The sequence below is a fragment of the Scyliorhinus torazame genome, chromosome 11 (assembly GCF_047496885.1).
Source record: "Scyliorhinus torazame isolate Kashiwa2021f chromosome 11, sScyTor2.1, whole genome shotgun sequence".
Classification (NCBI taxonomy): Eukaryota; Metazoa; Chordata; class Chondrichthyes; order Carcharhiniformes; family Scyliorhinidae; genus Scyliorhinus; species Scyliorhinus torazame.
Window position 1 is genome coordinate 2,368,201 of NC_092717.1, and position 13,432 is coordinate 2,381,632.

At 51.9% G+C, this 13,432-nt stretch overlaps 1 protein-coding gene across 2 annotated transcripts in view; it reads left to right on the plus strand.

The window, feature by feature from the left end:
- bbs9 (Bardet-Biedl syndrome 9) overlaps positions 1-13,432 on the plus strand; it is a 597,963-nt gene that overhangs the window by 302,227 nt on the left and 282,304 nt on the right. For both annotated transcript variants that reach the window (XM_072466853.1, XM_072466854.1), the window contains one exon: positions 3,296-3,515. In XM_072466853.1, coding sequence (XP_072322954.1) covers positions 3,296-3,515 — 220 coding nt within the window. The remainder of the gene's footprint in view (positions 1-3,295; positions 3,516-13,432) is intronic.

Consider the following 13,432-nt stretch of genomic DNA (forward strand, 5'->3'; position numbering starts at 1 on the left):
AAAAAGTTGCAAAAATTTACAATTAATTCTACATTCCATTTGTTAATCTTGTTAAATTTTTTGTCGAGGGGAGATAGCAGCTTGTGCTGTGATATAATCAAGAACAGTGAGAGGGTATTGAACCTGACTGCATGAAGGTGAACTGATATACGCTAACAGATACACAAGGACATTGAACTGATAACTGTATCTTGGCTGTCAACTCATCCACCTCACACTGTCCAGCACAGCTCTTCGTGCTGCAATAATCTGGTCTGTCCCTGGGTTCTGCTTGAACTGCCAGTCACTCAGTTGCCAAGAGTTCTCGGGCAGGAATTTCCACCTCCCCATGTGGTGTGCTATGCAGAGGTGACCCGCCATTGGCCGGCTGCAGGATCCTCTGGCCCTGCCGATGTGAACGGGGGTTATAGAACATGGAACAGTACAGCGCAGTACAGGCCCTTCAGCCCACGATGTTGTGCCGACCATTTATCCTAATCTAAGATCAACCTAACCTACACCCCTTCAATTTACTGCTGTCCATGTGCCTGTCTAAGAGTCGCTTAAATGTCCCGAATGACTCTGACTCCACCCCCTCCGCTGGCAGTGATTCCACACACCCACCACTCTCTGTGTAAAGAACCTCTGACATCTCCCCTATACCTTCCTCCAATCACCTTAAAATTATGCCCCTCGTGACAGCCATTTCCACCCTGGGGAAAAGTCTCTGGCTATCCACTCTATCCATGCCTCCCATCACCTTGTACACCTCTATCAAGTCACCTCTCTGCCTTCTTGGCTCCAGTGAGAAAAGCCCTAGCTCCCTCAACCTTTCTCCATAAGACATGTCCTCCAGTCCAGGCAGCATCCTGGTAAATCTCCTCTGTACCCTCTCCAGAGCATCCGCATCCTTCCTATAATGAGACACAATATTCCAAGTGTGGTCTAACGAGGGTTTTATAAAGCTGCAGCAAAACCTCGTGGCTCTTAAACCGAAAGACGCGTGTCTCAAACCCTCCATCGCCGCAGGGGGTCACTCTGCCACTGAGAAGCCTCGTCCTGCAGTAGTGAGGGAGCACTGAATAGTCATAGAATCCCCACAGTGCAGAAGGAGGCCATTCGGCTCATCTAGTGTGCACCAACTCTCTGAAAGATCACCCTACCTAGGCGTACCCCCTCGCCCTATCCCTATAACCCCACCTAACCTGCACATCTTTGGACTGTGGGAGGAAACCGGAGCACCCGGAGGAAACCCATATGGACACGGGGAGAAAGTGAAATCTCCACACAGACAGTCACCTGAGGCGGGAATTGAACCCGAGTCTCTGGTGCAGTGCTAACCACTGTGTCACATAGTTGGAGCTACTGACCTTCACCTGAAATGTTAGATCACAGACAATTAAATACTTCTGAAGTGTCATTACTGTTGAAAATATTGGTTAAAGTAGTGACTACTTTGCATAAAACAAGGTTCCATGAAAGACTTCCCAGTTAATCAGTTTTAGTGATGTTGGTTGTGGGATGAAGACTGGCTTGGAGAATTCACTTGCCTTTCTTTGAATGGCGCCATGGGAATTTTTCTTTGGTAATCAGAGAGGGAAGAGGCCTTGGTTTAATGTCATCAGTAAAAGATGGCAATACGTCAATCATGTAGCCTCGTGAATTATGTGCTCAAATTCTACAGCGGGGATTGAACCCACAACTCTCTGACGCAGTGGAGAGTGTTATCGCAAGGCTTACCTCCATTGCCATTATTCCTTCTTAAATCAACAGCACCAAATCTAACTGATCATTCATCTCATTGCTGCCTGTGGAGCTCGTGCTCAGAAGAAAGCTGTTGATTTACTGACATAATGATGGTGCCTGCACTTCAAGAAGCAAAGTGATTTATTCACTCTCAAGTACATTGAAGCCTTGTGGTGCTACATTGATGTAAATTAATGTTTTCTTGAGATTGGCACCATTTAGGAATAGTGCATATGGGGAGTACGTGGTCATAGTGAATTAAAGCATGGAAATGGTTGCAACTGAGGCAGAGCTTCACCTATGCATCCATCGAAGAGTTTTGCTGAGCGGTTTACTGGACTGCCAAAGTGTAGACCACTCACTCACACGGTCAACAATACATTGGCTGGTCGCTGACTCACGTTTGAGTCAGAACGAGCTGGGAGTGAAACTCACTCCAGGACTTGAGCACAAATCGAGGGAGGGAGTGCTGGCGGTGCCAACTTTGGATAAGTTGATAAACCGAACCCCGCCTATTTTGGAGCTTGTAAAAGGCAGCACTTCAAAGAGGAGCAGCGAGTTCTCCCTGATTTCATGGCCAATATTTGTCGCTCAATCAATATATGGTCATTATCACATTGCTGTTTGTGAGATCTTACTGTACACAAATTGGCTGCCATGTTTCCTACATTACAACTTCCAAATTACTTAATTAGCTGTAAAACATCCTATGGCTTTGAAAGGTGCTTTATAAATGCAACTATTCACCATGAAAAGCTGAGCAGAGAGATGACTCTTTAAACAACTTGCATCTATAGATAGAGCTTTTAATATGGTAAAACATCTCAAGGGCTTGACAGAAAGGTCATGAGAAAATAAATTGACACCAAGTAATCTGCATAACACTTGGACAGGTGACCAAAAGAAGTGCGTTTTAAGGAGCATTTTAGAGATAAAGAGAAAGGATAAAGGAGTAAATTCCAGTACCCAGACAGCTGACAGCACAACCTTTATTGAAGAGAAAGTAAAAATGTAACCTCTTGCGCTGTTACACTTCAGCTACATCATCAGACTCACAAAACACATAGCAAAATAAACACACGACTATAAATACAAGTTCACAATCCATTCATTTCAAATGGTTGAGTGAGTGGATTGGAAAAACGCTCTCCTAGCCTGAAGTTCAATGTAACTTCCCTAATGTTTAATTTCACAGTCCTCAGCAAGTCGTTGCAGTGGTAATAAATATTTCACCTGACATCTTTCGGCTAGTCGCTACTAGCAGTTTAGAAATTTGCAGCAGATTTTCTTGTGCTAAACTGTTTTTAATATGTGGAAATGAATGTCCCAATTCCTTGCCAGGAGGATTTTTTTTTGATCACCTTAAAAGGTCGCCTAATGATGCGGCTTGCAGTGGATCGCTGTCACGGGAGCTGCACTTGGAGTCCAATGCTTCTGCTAAAGATAAGAAACTAAAATAAAAGGCTCCTCTAGTTTGAAGAAGTCAGATTTTAAGTTGTTATCCTTGCCTATTAATTTCCAATATTATCAATCATTATTTTAAATAGATTCCATCTCTTGACTCTGGCAGGGATGGGAGGAGTGCGTGGATGCAGCAGTTGCTCATTTACTAAGGACCTGTCTGTCAAAAAGCTCCAGGGACCAGACATTAAGCTCAACAAGCCAACTCAGTATGCCGAAAGATACCTGCAGATTAAAGAAACATATTACGCTCCTGTGTGACAGGCTGAGCAAAGGAGGTCGGCTGTCTTTAACTGCAGACAGCACACAGCAGGCAGCCACCGTCTCAGGTAAACTTGACATGGACGAAGAGCAGTGTTTATCAGCTGCTAAACCATAATGAGAGCTATTGTTTTATGTGGTCATGTATTTCACTCTGAAAGTCACAGTAGTAGACAGTAAATGTTTATAGTGTAAACACACAAGCTCTTATCTATTCCATTAGAAGTCACATTGTGTCCGAGGAATAATGGGTTTACACAAAGCAAACTACATAAAAGATAGCGCACTTTTGTTTGCAAGGACAGATTTAGTGAATTATTATTACAGTGAAAGATAAGCAGCCACAAAATTAAAAAGCTATATATTGTGGAAAGGACCCGCTTCAGATAAGCGCCATGGATTGTTGGTTGTTTTGCCATTTGTAAGCATTTGACTGTCTCCAATTTTCTTTATGCATCAATCAAATATTTGGACTGGCTTTACATAAATTATTTATTTTACCTTACATCAATGGACAGCCAGATTTTATCGGTAATCCGCAACTGGTTAACTCTGTGAAGGGTGATTGTTTTTATAAATCTCTGAAATACACATTTTATTACAGTCTTTAAGGTTGCTGTGACAGACAGATCTTATTTAATCCAACCAGTAGAGTGTCAATGAGACCTGACTCACACTAATGGGACATATTCTGGGAATTTCAAACTGGGTTAAACTCCTGTCTCTAATTCAATGTGTCTCCCGCTGACTGATATATGGAAAGAAAGACTTGGGTTTATATTCTCTCCTTCTTTCTTCCTTTATCTGTGCAAATTGTGACTGCAGAGAGTGTTGTTGGTATTGACTTTTCAGTGTCAAATTAATTTTTCGTCACTTGTGCGCAATTATAGATAGAGAGCTTTGACAAAAGGTCATCTGGACTCGAAACGTTAGCTCTTTTCTCTCCCTACAGATGCTGCCAGACCTGCTGAGATTTTCCAGCATTTTCTCTTTTGGTTATAGATATTTAAATACTATGCTGTTTGTTCGTGCGTGCACTGCCACTCATTTCATTTTCAACGCTGTTGAGATAGTGCTTCATTATTTTAAATACTCCTACTTCTTTCGATAACATGACACAGCACCAGTCAATATCTTAATCCTTTTCACTCATTGTTCGAGAGCAAAGTTGTCTGATACGTTGCTCACTGGCCGTATGCGGTGAACTGGGAAATCAGAAGTGGCTAATTGTTTTTCTGATGTGTAAATAGCAAATGAGTAACCACCACTACATTGGTTATGATCTCAATATTTATTCTCATAGTGTGTGCATGTGAACTTTAACTTTTTTGAGTGTTTGTTGGTAAAATGATGAGGGGAAAATATAAAAGCAAATTACTGCGGATGCTGGAATCTGAAACCAAAAAGAAGATGCTGGAAAATCTCAGCAGGTCTTGTAGTCATCTGGGATGGCCACTTACAAAGGATCCCGGGAAATATGGCCACCTGCAAAGGACCATGGGAAATATGGTCAACCCAGGACTCAGACGCTCAGAGCTTATGTATATTGGCAACTCAGATAACTAGACGCTATCGAAACCCCAGCTACTTTGCATTCTAATGGCCCATTTCCCCAGAACCAAAGACCTGCACTCAGGTAACAGATACAGAAACAGACTCATCCCCAGAACCAAAGACCTGCACTCAGGTAACAGATACAGAAACAGACTCATCGGCGCCACTCCCTTTACTCAGGGTGCCCAAAAAGCCAAGGTCAATGACCGCTCAGGACACGCCCCGCCATCAAGGCACCCGCCCCTTTATTGGCCAAAATCGAAGGCAGCATTTGAAGCCTGCCGAATTATTGGGTCCAAAGCTAAGTACAGCCCAAAAGAGTGCAAAACCCCGGAGGGATAAAGACAGACACTGCCATGTGTTCAGTCTCTCTTGGCCCCGGCGCTCGGTCCCTCTTGGCCCCGACCCAAGTGTAGCATTACGACCAGAAGACGTTCAAGACCAACCAGATGGATGAGCCCAGCTGAAATGAAGCCACTTCTACCCAGCCACGCAAGATCCAAACAAAGGCCTTGTTCATCTGCAAAGAGCCGGTTGCCCTGAAGTTAAGTGTAGGTTATTGTAGTTGTTATGTGTAGTTTAACTTGTTGTGTTTTATGTTGCATGTCGAAGTAATCCTTGGTTATAAATAAACTATCTTTGAACTTGAACTGACTAACTGGTTGTTTGGTCTTTGATCGATATCCGGTAAAGCCTTGTGGTGGTATCATTTGATACCTGGAGACTCTGAAAAGCAATATCATCATTAATAACTGCCATATCTAGTTAATTTGGCAACATTATTGGTGCCAAAAGAGCAACAGTCTGGCAGCATCTTCAGGGAGAGAAAAGAGCTCTCCTACAGGGGAATATAAATACACGAGGATACTATAAAGGTGTGTGCGGTGTTTTTCATTGGAAGTTCTTTATCGCCATGCTTACTGAGTAGGTGTAGATATTTGTAAAGAAATATACACATTTACCTGTATTGTGCAAAAGGCATTTCCAACTGTAAGCAGGGTATGTGGGTAAAACAGTGTAACTGCACCTCGCTGCTTTCTGCGGGACAGCACCATACCAGCCATGTGAATGTCAATGGCAAGCCATTATTGTCCATACCTAGGGGATTGTTCACAAGGCTCAGTTATAAAGTGATTCTACATTAAAGAATAAAGATGCTACATAAATGCGAGCTGTTTTGAGCACCACGAGGTGTGGGATTGGGAGGATGCACAGACCACAACAGGCAAGGAATAGAAGATTCACCAGACATTCCGTTCAGTTTTTGTGGTCACTTTTGTAACCTGCAAATGATTGTTTTCAGAACTTGCCATGGTGGGATTTTAACTTGGGACCTCTGGGACTCAATCCAGTCAGTACCTTCACCACTACAATACAGTCCTTGATCTGTAAACCCCTTTTCAAATCAGTGATTCAGGAAGGAGCTGTAGCTGTATCCCTGTTGTTAGTAGGAAGGCTGCTTCCTGTCACTGGGAACATTTATTTATATTTTTGTTAACATTCAAAGTGAATTTTCCCAGTCTAGTGCTGACGGGTCTGGAGGAAGCTGGGACCAGCAGAATAGGGGGGAGCCATGTTTCGACATCTGCTCAATGCATTCCGGCTGCTAGAAACCTTTACCGAGGCAGACAGGGCCTCAGATTGGGAGCCCACACTTAAGAGACGAGCAAAAACAGCTCCAGTGGTTGAGCTCTAGTCTGGCCTCTCCAGAGATGGTGACTGACCTGCTGTCACCATCCACCAAAGGATCATTCAGTAAAATTGGTTCTTGTGAATATAATGGGCGGGATTCTCTGTCCCGCTGCACCTGTTTTCCTGCCGGCAGCAGAACCCTCCGACCCGGCAGCCGACCAATGGGGTTTCCCATTGTGGCCACCCGCAAGCAGTCAGGAAATCCGCAGGCGTGAGTGCGCTGCCGGCGAAGCGGAGGATCCCGCTCACAGAGAATCCCACTCACAGAATCCCGCTGACGGAGAATCCCGCTGCCGGCGAAACGGAGGATCCCACTCACAGAGAATCCCACTCACAGAATCCCGCTGACAGAGAATCCTGCTGACAGAGAATCCTGCTGACAGAGAATCCTGCTGACAGAGAATCCTGCTGATGGAGAATCCCGCTGACAGAGAATCCTGCTGATGGAGAATCCCGCTGACAGAGAATCCCACTGACAGAGAATCCCGCTGACAGAGAATCCCACTGATGGAGAATCCCACTCACAGAGAATCCCGCTGACAGAGAATCCCGCTGACGGAGAATCCCACTCACAGAGAATCCCACTGACGGAGAATCCTGCTGACAGAGAATCCCACTCACAGAGAATACCACTGACGGAGAATCCCACTGATGGAGAATCCCACTCACAGAGACTCCCGCTGACGGAGAATCCCACTCACAGAGAATCCCGCTGACGGAGAATCCCGCTGACGGAGAATCCCACTGATGGAGAATCCCACTCACAGAGAATCCCGCTGACGGAGAATCCCACTCACAGAGAATCCCGCTGACGGAGAATCCCACTGATGGAGAATCTCGCTGACAGAGAATCCCACTCACAGAGAATCCTGCTGACGGAGAATCCCGCTGACAGAGAATCCCGCTGACGGAGAATCCCGCCGATGGAGAATCCCGCTGACAGAGAATCCCGCTGACGGAGAATCCCACTCACAGAGAATCCCGCTGACGGAGAATCCCACTCACAGAGAATCCCGCTGATGGAGAATCCCACTCACAGAGAATCCCGCTGATGGAGAATCCCACTCACAGAGAATCCTGCTGACGGAGAATCCCGCTGACAGAGAATCCTGCTGACGGAGAATCCCGCTGACGGAGAATCCCGCTGACAGAGAATCCCGCTGACGGAGAATCCCGCTGACAGAGAATCCCGCTGACGGAGAATCCCGCTGACGGAGAATCCCGCTGACAGAGAATCCCGCTGACAGAGAATCCTGCTGACGGAGAATCCCGCTGACGGAGAATCCCGCTGACAGAGAATCCCGCTGACGGAGAATCCCGCTGACGGAGAATCCCACTCACAGAGAATCCTGCTGACGGAGAATCCCACTCACAGAGAATCCCACTGACAGAGAATCCCGCTGACGGAGAATCCCGCTGACGGAGAATCCCGCTGACGGAGAATCCCGCTGACAGAGAATCCCGCTGACAGAGAATCCCGCTGACAGAGAATCCCGCTGACGGAGAATCCCGCTGACGGAGAATCCCACTCACAGAGAATCCCACTGACAGAGAATCCCACTCACAGAGAATCCTGCTGACGGAGAATCCCGCTGACGGAGATTCCCGTTGACGGAGAATCCCACTGACGGAGAATCCCGCTGACGGAGAATCCCACTCACAGAGAATCCCACTGACAGAGAATCCCACTCACAGAGAATCCCGCTGACGGAGAATCCCGCTGACGGAGAATCCCGCTGACAGAGAATCCCGCTGACGGAGAATCCCGCTGACGGAGAATCCCACTCACAGAGAATCCCACTGACAGAGAATCCCACTGACAGAGAATCCCACTGACAGAGAATCCCACTGACGGAGAATCCCACTCACAGAGAATCCTGCTGACGGAGAATCCCACTGACAGAGAATCCCACTGACAGAGAATCCCACTGACGGAGAATCCCGCTGACAGAGAATCCCGCTGACGGAGAATCCCGCTGACGGAGAATCCCACTCACAGAGAATCCCACTGACAGAGAATCCCACTCACAGAGAATCCCGTTGACGGAGAATCCCGCTGACGGAGAATCCCCATCTCGGTGAGGATGCCAGCACGTGGGATGTTCATGCCTTATGGGTGCCCGCGCCTCAACCTTCACCACCCGCCCCTCGCTTCCTACTTGGCAGATGCCCAATACCTAGCCCAATCCATCCTTCACACCCGTCAGACAGGTTAGAGGCAGATGGGTCTGGTGGTGCAAAAGTGTTTCATGGTGACTATATACAATGGTGTGCCCTCACCCATAACTATCTTCTATCTACTACACCCGCGGTAACTTAGGTTTCATCTATCTTCCATATCTTACATGGCCTCCCTCTCCTTCTGTTTTTCCCAGACAGCACATCGGAAGTGGAGGCGGCCTGCTACTTGTCTTGTCCTCTGCTCTGCAATGCGCTTGCCGGCCGTCTTCTGGGGGGCCTGGGCCTGGGTGGGCCTGGCTGACATTCGGGTGTCAAAGGTGACGATGTGCCACCCTGCTCTGCGCACTGTGGATGAGATGTGCCAGTGTCAGGTGGGGTGGGGTTCTAAAGGCTGGGTGTTCCAGCACCTTCCCTGCAGGATGCACCGGCATGGGCCCCATCACTTCCTGCTCCCTCGGGGTGCTCACTGGCCCCCGGGCTACTCCAGCGAGTGAGGCACGTCCCTCAGCGAGTGAGACACGTCCCTCAGCGAGTGAGGCACGTCCCTCAGCGAGTGAGACACGTCCCTCAGCGAGTGAGACACGTCCCTCAGCGAGTGAGACTCGTCCCTCAGCGAGTGAGACCTGTCCCTCAGCGAGTGAGACACGTCCCTCAGCGAGTGAGACACGTCCCTCAGCGAGTGAGACATGTCCCTCAGCGAGTGAGACACGTCCCTCAGCGAGTGAGACACGTCCCTCAGCGAGTGAGACATGTCCCTCAGCGAGTGAGACACGTCCCTCAGCGAGTGAGACACGTCCCTCAGCGAGTGAGACACGTCCCTCAGCGACTGAGACACGTCCCTCAGCGAGTGAGACACGTCCCTCAGCGAGTGAGGCACGTCCCTCAGCGAGTGAGGCACGTCCCTCAGCGAGTGAGGCACGTCCCTCAGCGAGTGAGGCACGTCCCTCAGCGAGTGAGACGTGTCCCTCAGCGAGTGAGGCACGTCCCTCAGCGAGTGAGACGTGTCCCTCAGCGAGTGAGACACGTCCCTCAGCGAGTGAGGCACGTCCCTCAGCGAGTGAGACGTGTCCCTCAGCGAGTGAGACACGTCCCTCAGCGAGTGAGGCACGTCCCTCAGCGAGTGAGACACGTCCCTCAGCGAGTGAGACACGTCCCTCAGCGAGTGAGACTCGTCCCTCAGCGAGTGAGACCTGTCCCTCAGCGAGTGAGACACGTCCCTCAGCGAGTGAGACACGTCCCTCAGCGAGTGAGACACGTCCCTCAGCGAGTGAGACACGTCCCTCAGCGAGTGAGACACGTCCCTCAGCGAGTGAGGCACGTCCCTCAGCGAGTGAGGCACGTCCCTCAGCGAGTGAGGCACGTCCCTCAGCGAGTGAGACACGTCCCTCAGCGAGTGAGGCGTGTCCCTCAGCGAGTGAGGCACGTCCCTCAGCGAGTGAGACACGTCCCTCAGCGAGTGAGCCGTGTCCCTCAGCGAGTGAGACACGTCCCTCAGCGAGTGAGACGTGTCCCTCAGCGAGTGAGACGAGTCCCTCAGCGAGTGAGACTCGTCCCTCAGCGAGTGAGACATGTCCCTCAGCGAGTGAGACATGTCCCTCAGCGAGTGAGACACGTCCCTCAGCGAGTGAGACACGTCCCTCAGCGAGTGAGACACGTCCCTCAGCGAGTGAGACGTGTCCCTCAGCGAGTGAGACGTGTCCCTCAGCGAGTGAGACTCGTCCCTCAGCGACTGAGACACGTCCCTCAGCGAGTGAGACACGTCCCTCAGCGACTGAGACACGTCCCTCAGCGAGTGAGGCACGTCCCTCAGCGAGTGAGGCACGTCCCTCAGCGAGTGAGGCACGTCCCTCAGCGAGTGAGGCACGTCCCTCAGCGAGTGAGGCACGTCCCTCAGCGAGTGAGACGTGTCCCTCAGCGAGTGAGGCACGTCCCTCAGCGAGTGAGACGTGTCCCTCAGCGAGTGAGGCACGTCCCTCAGCGAGTGAGACACGTCCCTCAGCGAGTGAGACACGTCCCTCAGCGAGTGAGACTCGTCCCTCAGCGAGTGAGACCTGTCCCTCAGCGAGTGAGACACGTCCCTCAGCGAGTGAGACACGTCCCTCAGCGAGTGAGACACGTCCCTCAGCGAGTGAGACACGTCCCTCAGCGAGTGAGACACGTCCCTCAGCGAGTGAGACACGTCCCTCAGCGAGTGAGGCACGTCCCTCAGCGAGTGAGACACGTCCCTCAGCGAGTGAGGCACGTCCCTCAGCGAGTGAGGCACGTCCCTCAGCGAGTGAGGCACGTCCCTCAGCGAGTGAGACACGTCCCTCAGCGAGTGAGGCGTGTCCCTCAGCGAGTGAGGCACGTCCCTCAGCGAGTGAGACACGTCCCTCAGCGAGTGAGCCGTGTCCCTCAGCGAGTGAGACACGTCCCTCAGCGAGTGAGACGTGTCCCTCAGCGAGTGAGACAAGTCCCTCAGCGAGTGAGACTCGTCCCTCAGCGAGTGAGACATGTCCCTCAGCGAGTGAGACATGTCCCTCAGCGAGTGAGACACGTCCCTCAGCGAGTGAGACACGTCCCTCAGCGAGTGAGACACGTCCCTCAGCGAGTGAGACGTGGCCCTCAGCGAGTGAGACACGTCCCTCAGCGACTGAGACACGTCCCTCAGCGAGTGAGGCACGTCCCTCAGCGAGTGAGGCGTGTCCCTCAGCGAGTGAGGCGTGTCCCTCAGCGAGTGAGACTCGTCCCTCAGCGAGTGAGACGTGTCCCTCAGCGAGTCAGGCACGTCCCTCAGCGAGTGAGGCACGTCCCTCAGCGAGTGAGGCACGTCCCTCAGCGAGTGAGACGTGTCCCTCAGCGAGTGAGACACGTCCCTCAGCGAGTGAAGCACGTCCCTCAGCGAGTGAGACACGTCCCTCAGCGAGTGAGGCACGTCCCTCAGCGAGTGAGGCACGTCCCTCAGCGAGTGAGACACGTCCCTCAGCGAGTGAGGCACGTCCCTCAGCGAGTGAGACACGTCCCTCAGCGAGTGAGACACGTCCCTCAGCGAGTGAGGCACGTCCCTCAGCGAGTGAGACTCGTCCCTCAGCGAGTGAGGCACGTCCCTCAGCGAGTGAGGCACGTCCCTCAGCGAGTGAGACACGTCCCTCAGCGAGTGAGGCACGTCCCTCAGCGAGTGAGACTCGTCCCTCAGCGAGTGAGGCACGTCCCTCAGCGAGTGAGACACGTCCCTCAGCGAGTGAGGCACGTCCCTCAGCGAGTGAGACGCGTCCCTCAGCGAGTGAGGCGTGTCCCTCAGCGAGTGAGACGTGTCCCTCAGCGAGTGAGACACGTCCCTCAGCGAGTGAGGCACGTCCCTCAGCGAGTGAGACTCGTCCCTCAGCGAGTGAGGCACGTCCCTCAGCGAGTGAGACACGTCCCTCAGCGAGTGAGTCACGTCCCTCAGCGAGTGAGACACGTCCCTCAGCGAGTGAGACACGTCCCTCAGCGAGTGAGGCGTGTCCCTCAGCGAGTGAGGCACGTCCCTCAGCGAGTGAGACACGTCCCTCAGCGAGTGAGGCGTGTCCCTCAGCGAGTGAGACGTGTCCCTCAGCGAGTGAGACGTGTCCCTCAGCGAGTGAGACGTGTCCCTCAGCGAGTGAGACTCGTCCCTCAGCGAGTGAGGCACGTCCCTCAGCGAGTGAGACACGTCCCTCAGCGAGTGAGTCACGTCCCTCAGCGAGTGAGACACGTCCCTCAGCGAGTGAGACACGTCCCTCAGCGAGTGAGGCGTGTCCCTCAGCGAGTGAGGCACGTCCCTCAGCGAGTGAGACACGTCCCTCAGCGAGTGAGCCGTGTCCCTCAGCGAGTGAGACACGTCCCTCAGCGAGTGAGACGTGTCCCTCAGCGAGTGAGACACGTCCCTCAGCGAGTGAGACTCGTCCCTCAGCGAGTGAGACATGTCCCTCAGCGAGTGAGGCACGTCCCTCAGCGAGTGAGACACGTCCCTCAGCGAGTGAGACGTGTCCCTCAGCGAGTGAGACAAGTCCCTCAGCGAGTGAGACGTGTCCCTCAGCGAGTGAGACATGTCCCTCAGCGAGTGAGACTCGTCCCTCAGCGAGTGAGACACGTCCCTCAGCGAGTGAGACACGTCCCTCAGCGAGTGAGACGTGTCCCTCAGCGAGTGAGACGTGTCCCTCAGCGAGTGAGACTCGTCCCTCAGCGACTGAGACACGTCCCTCAGCGAGTGAGACACGTCCCTCAGCGACTGAGACACGTCCCTCAGCGAGTGAGGCACGTCCCTCAGCGAGTGAGGCACGTCCCTCAGCGAGTGAGGCACGTCCCTCAGCGAGTGAGGCACGTCCCTCAGCGAGTGAGGCACGTCCCTCAGCGAGTGAGGCACGTCCCTCAGCGAGTGAGACGTGTCCCTCAGCGAGTGAGGCACGTCCCTCAGCGAGTGAGACGTGTCCCTCAGCGAGTGAGACGTGTCCCTCAGCGAGTGAGACTCGTCCCTCAGCGACTGAGACACGTCCCTCAGCGAGTGAGACACGTCCCTCAGCGACTGAGACACGTCCCTCAGCGAGTGAGGCACGTCCCT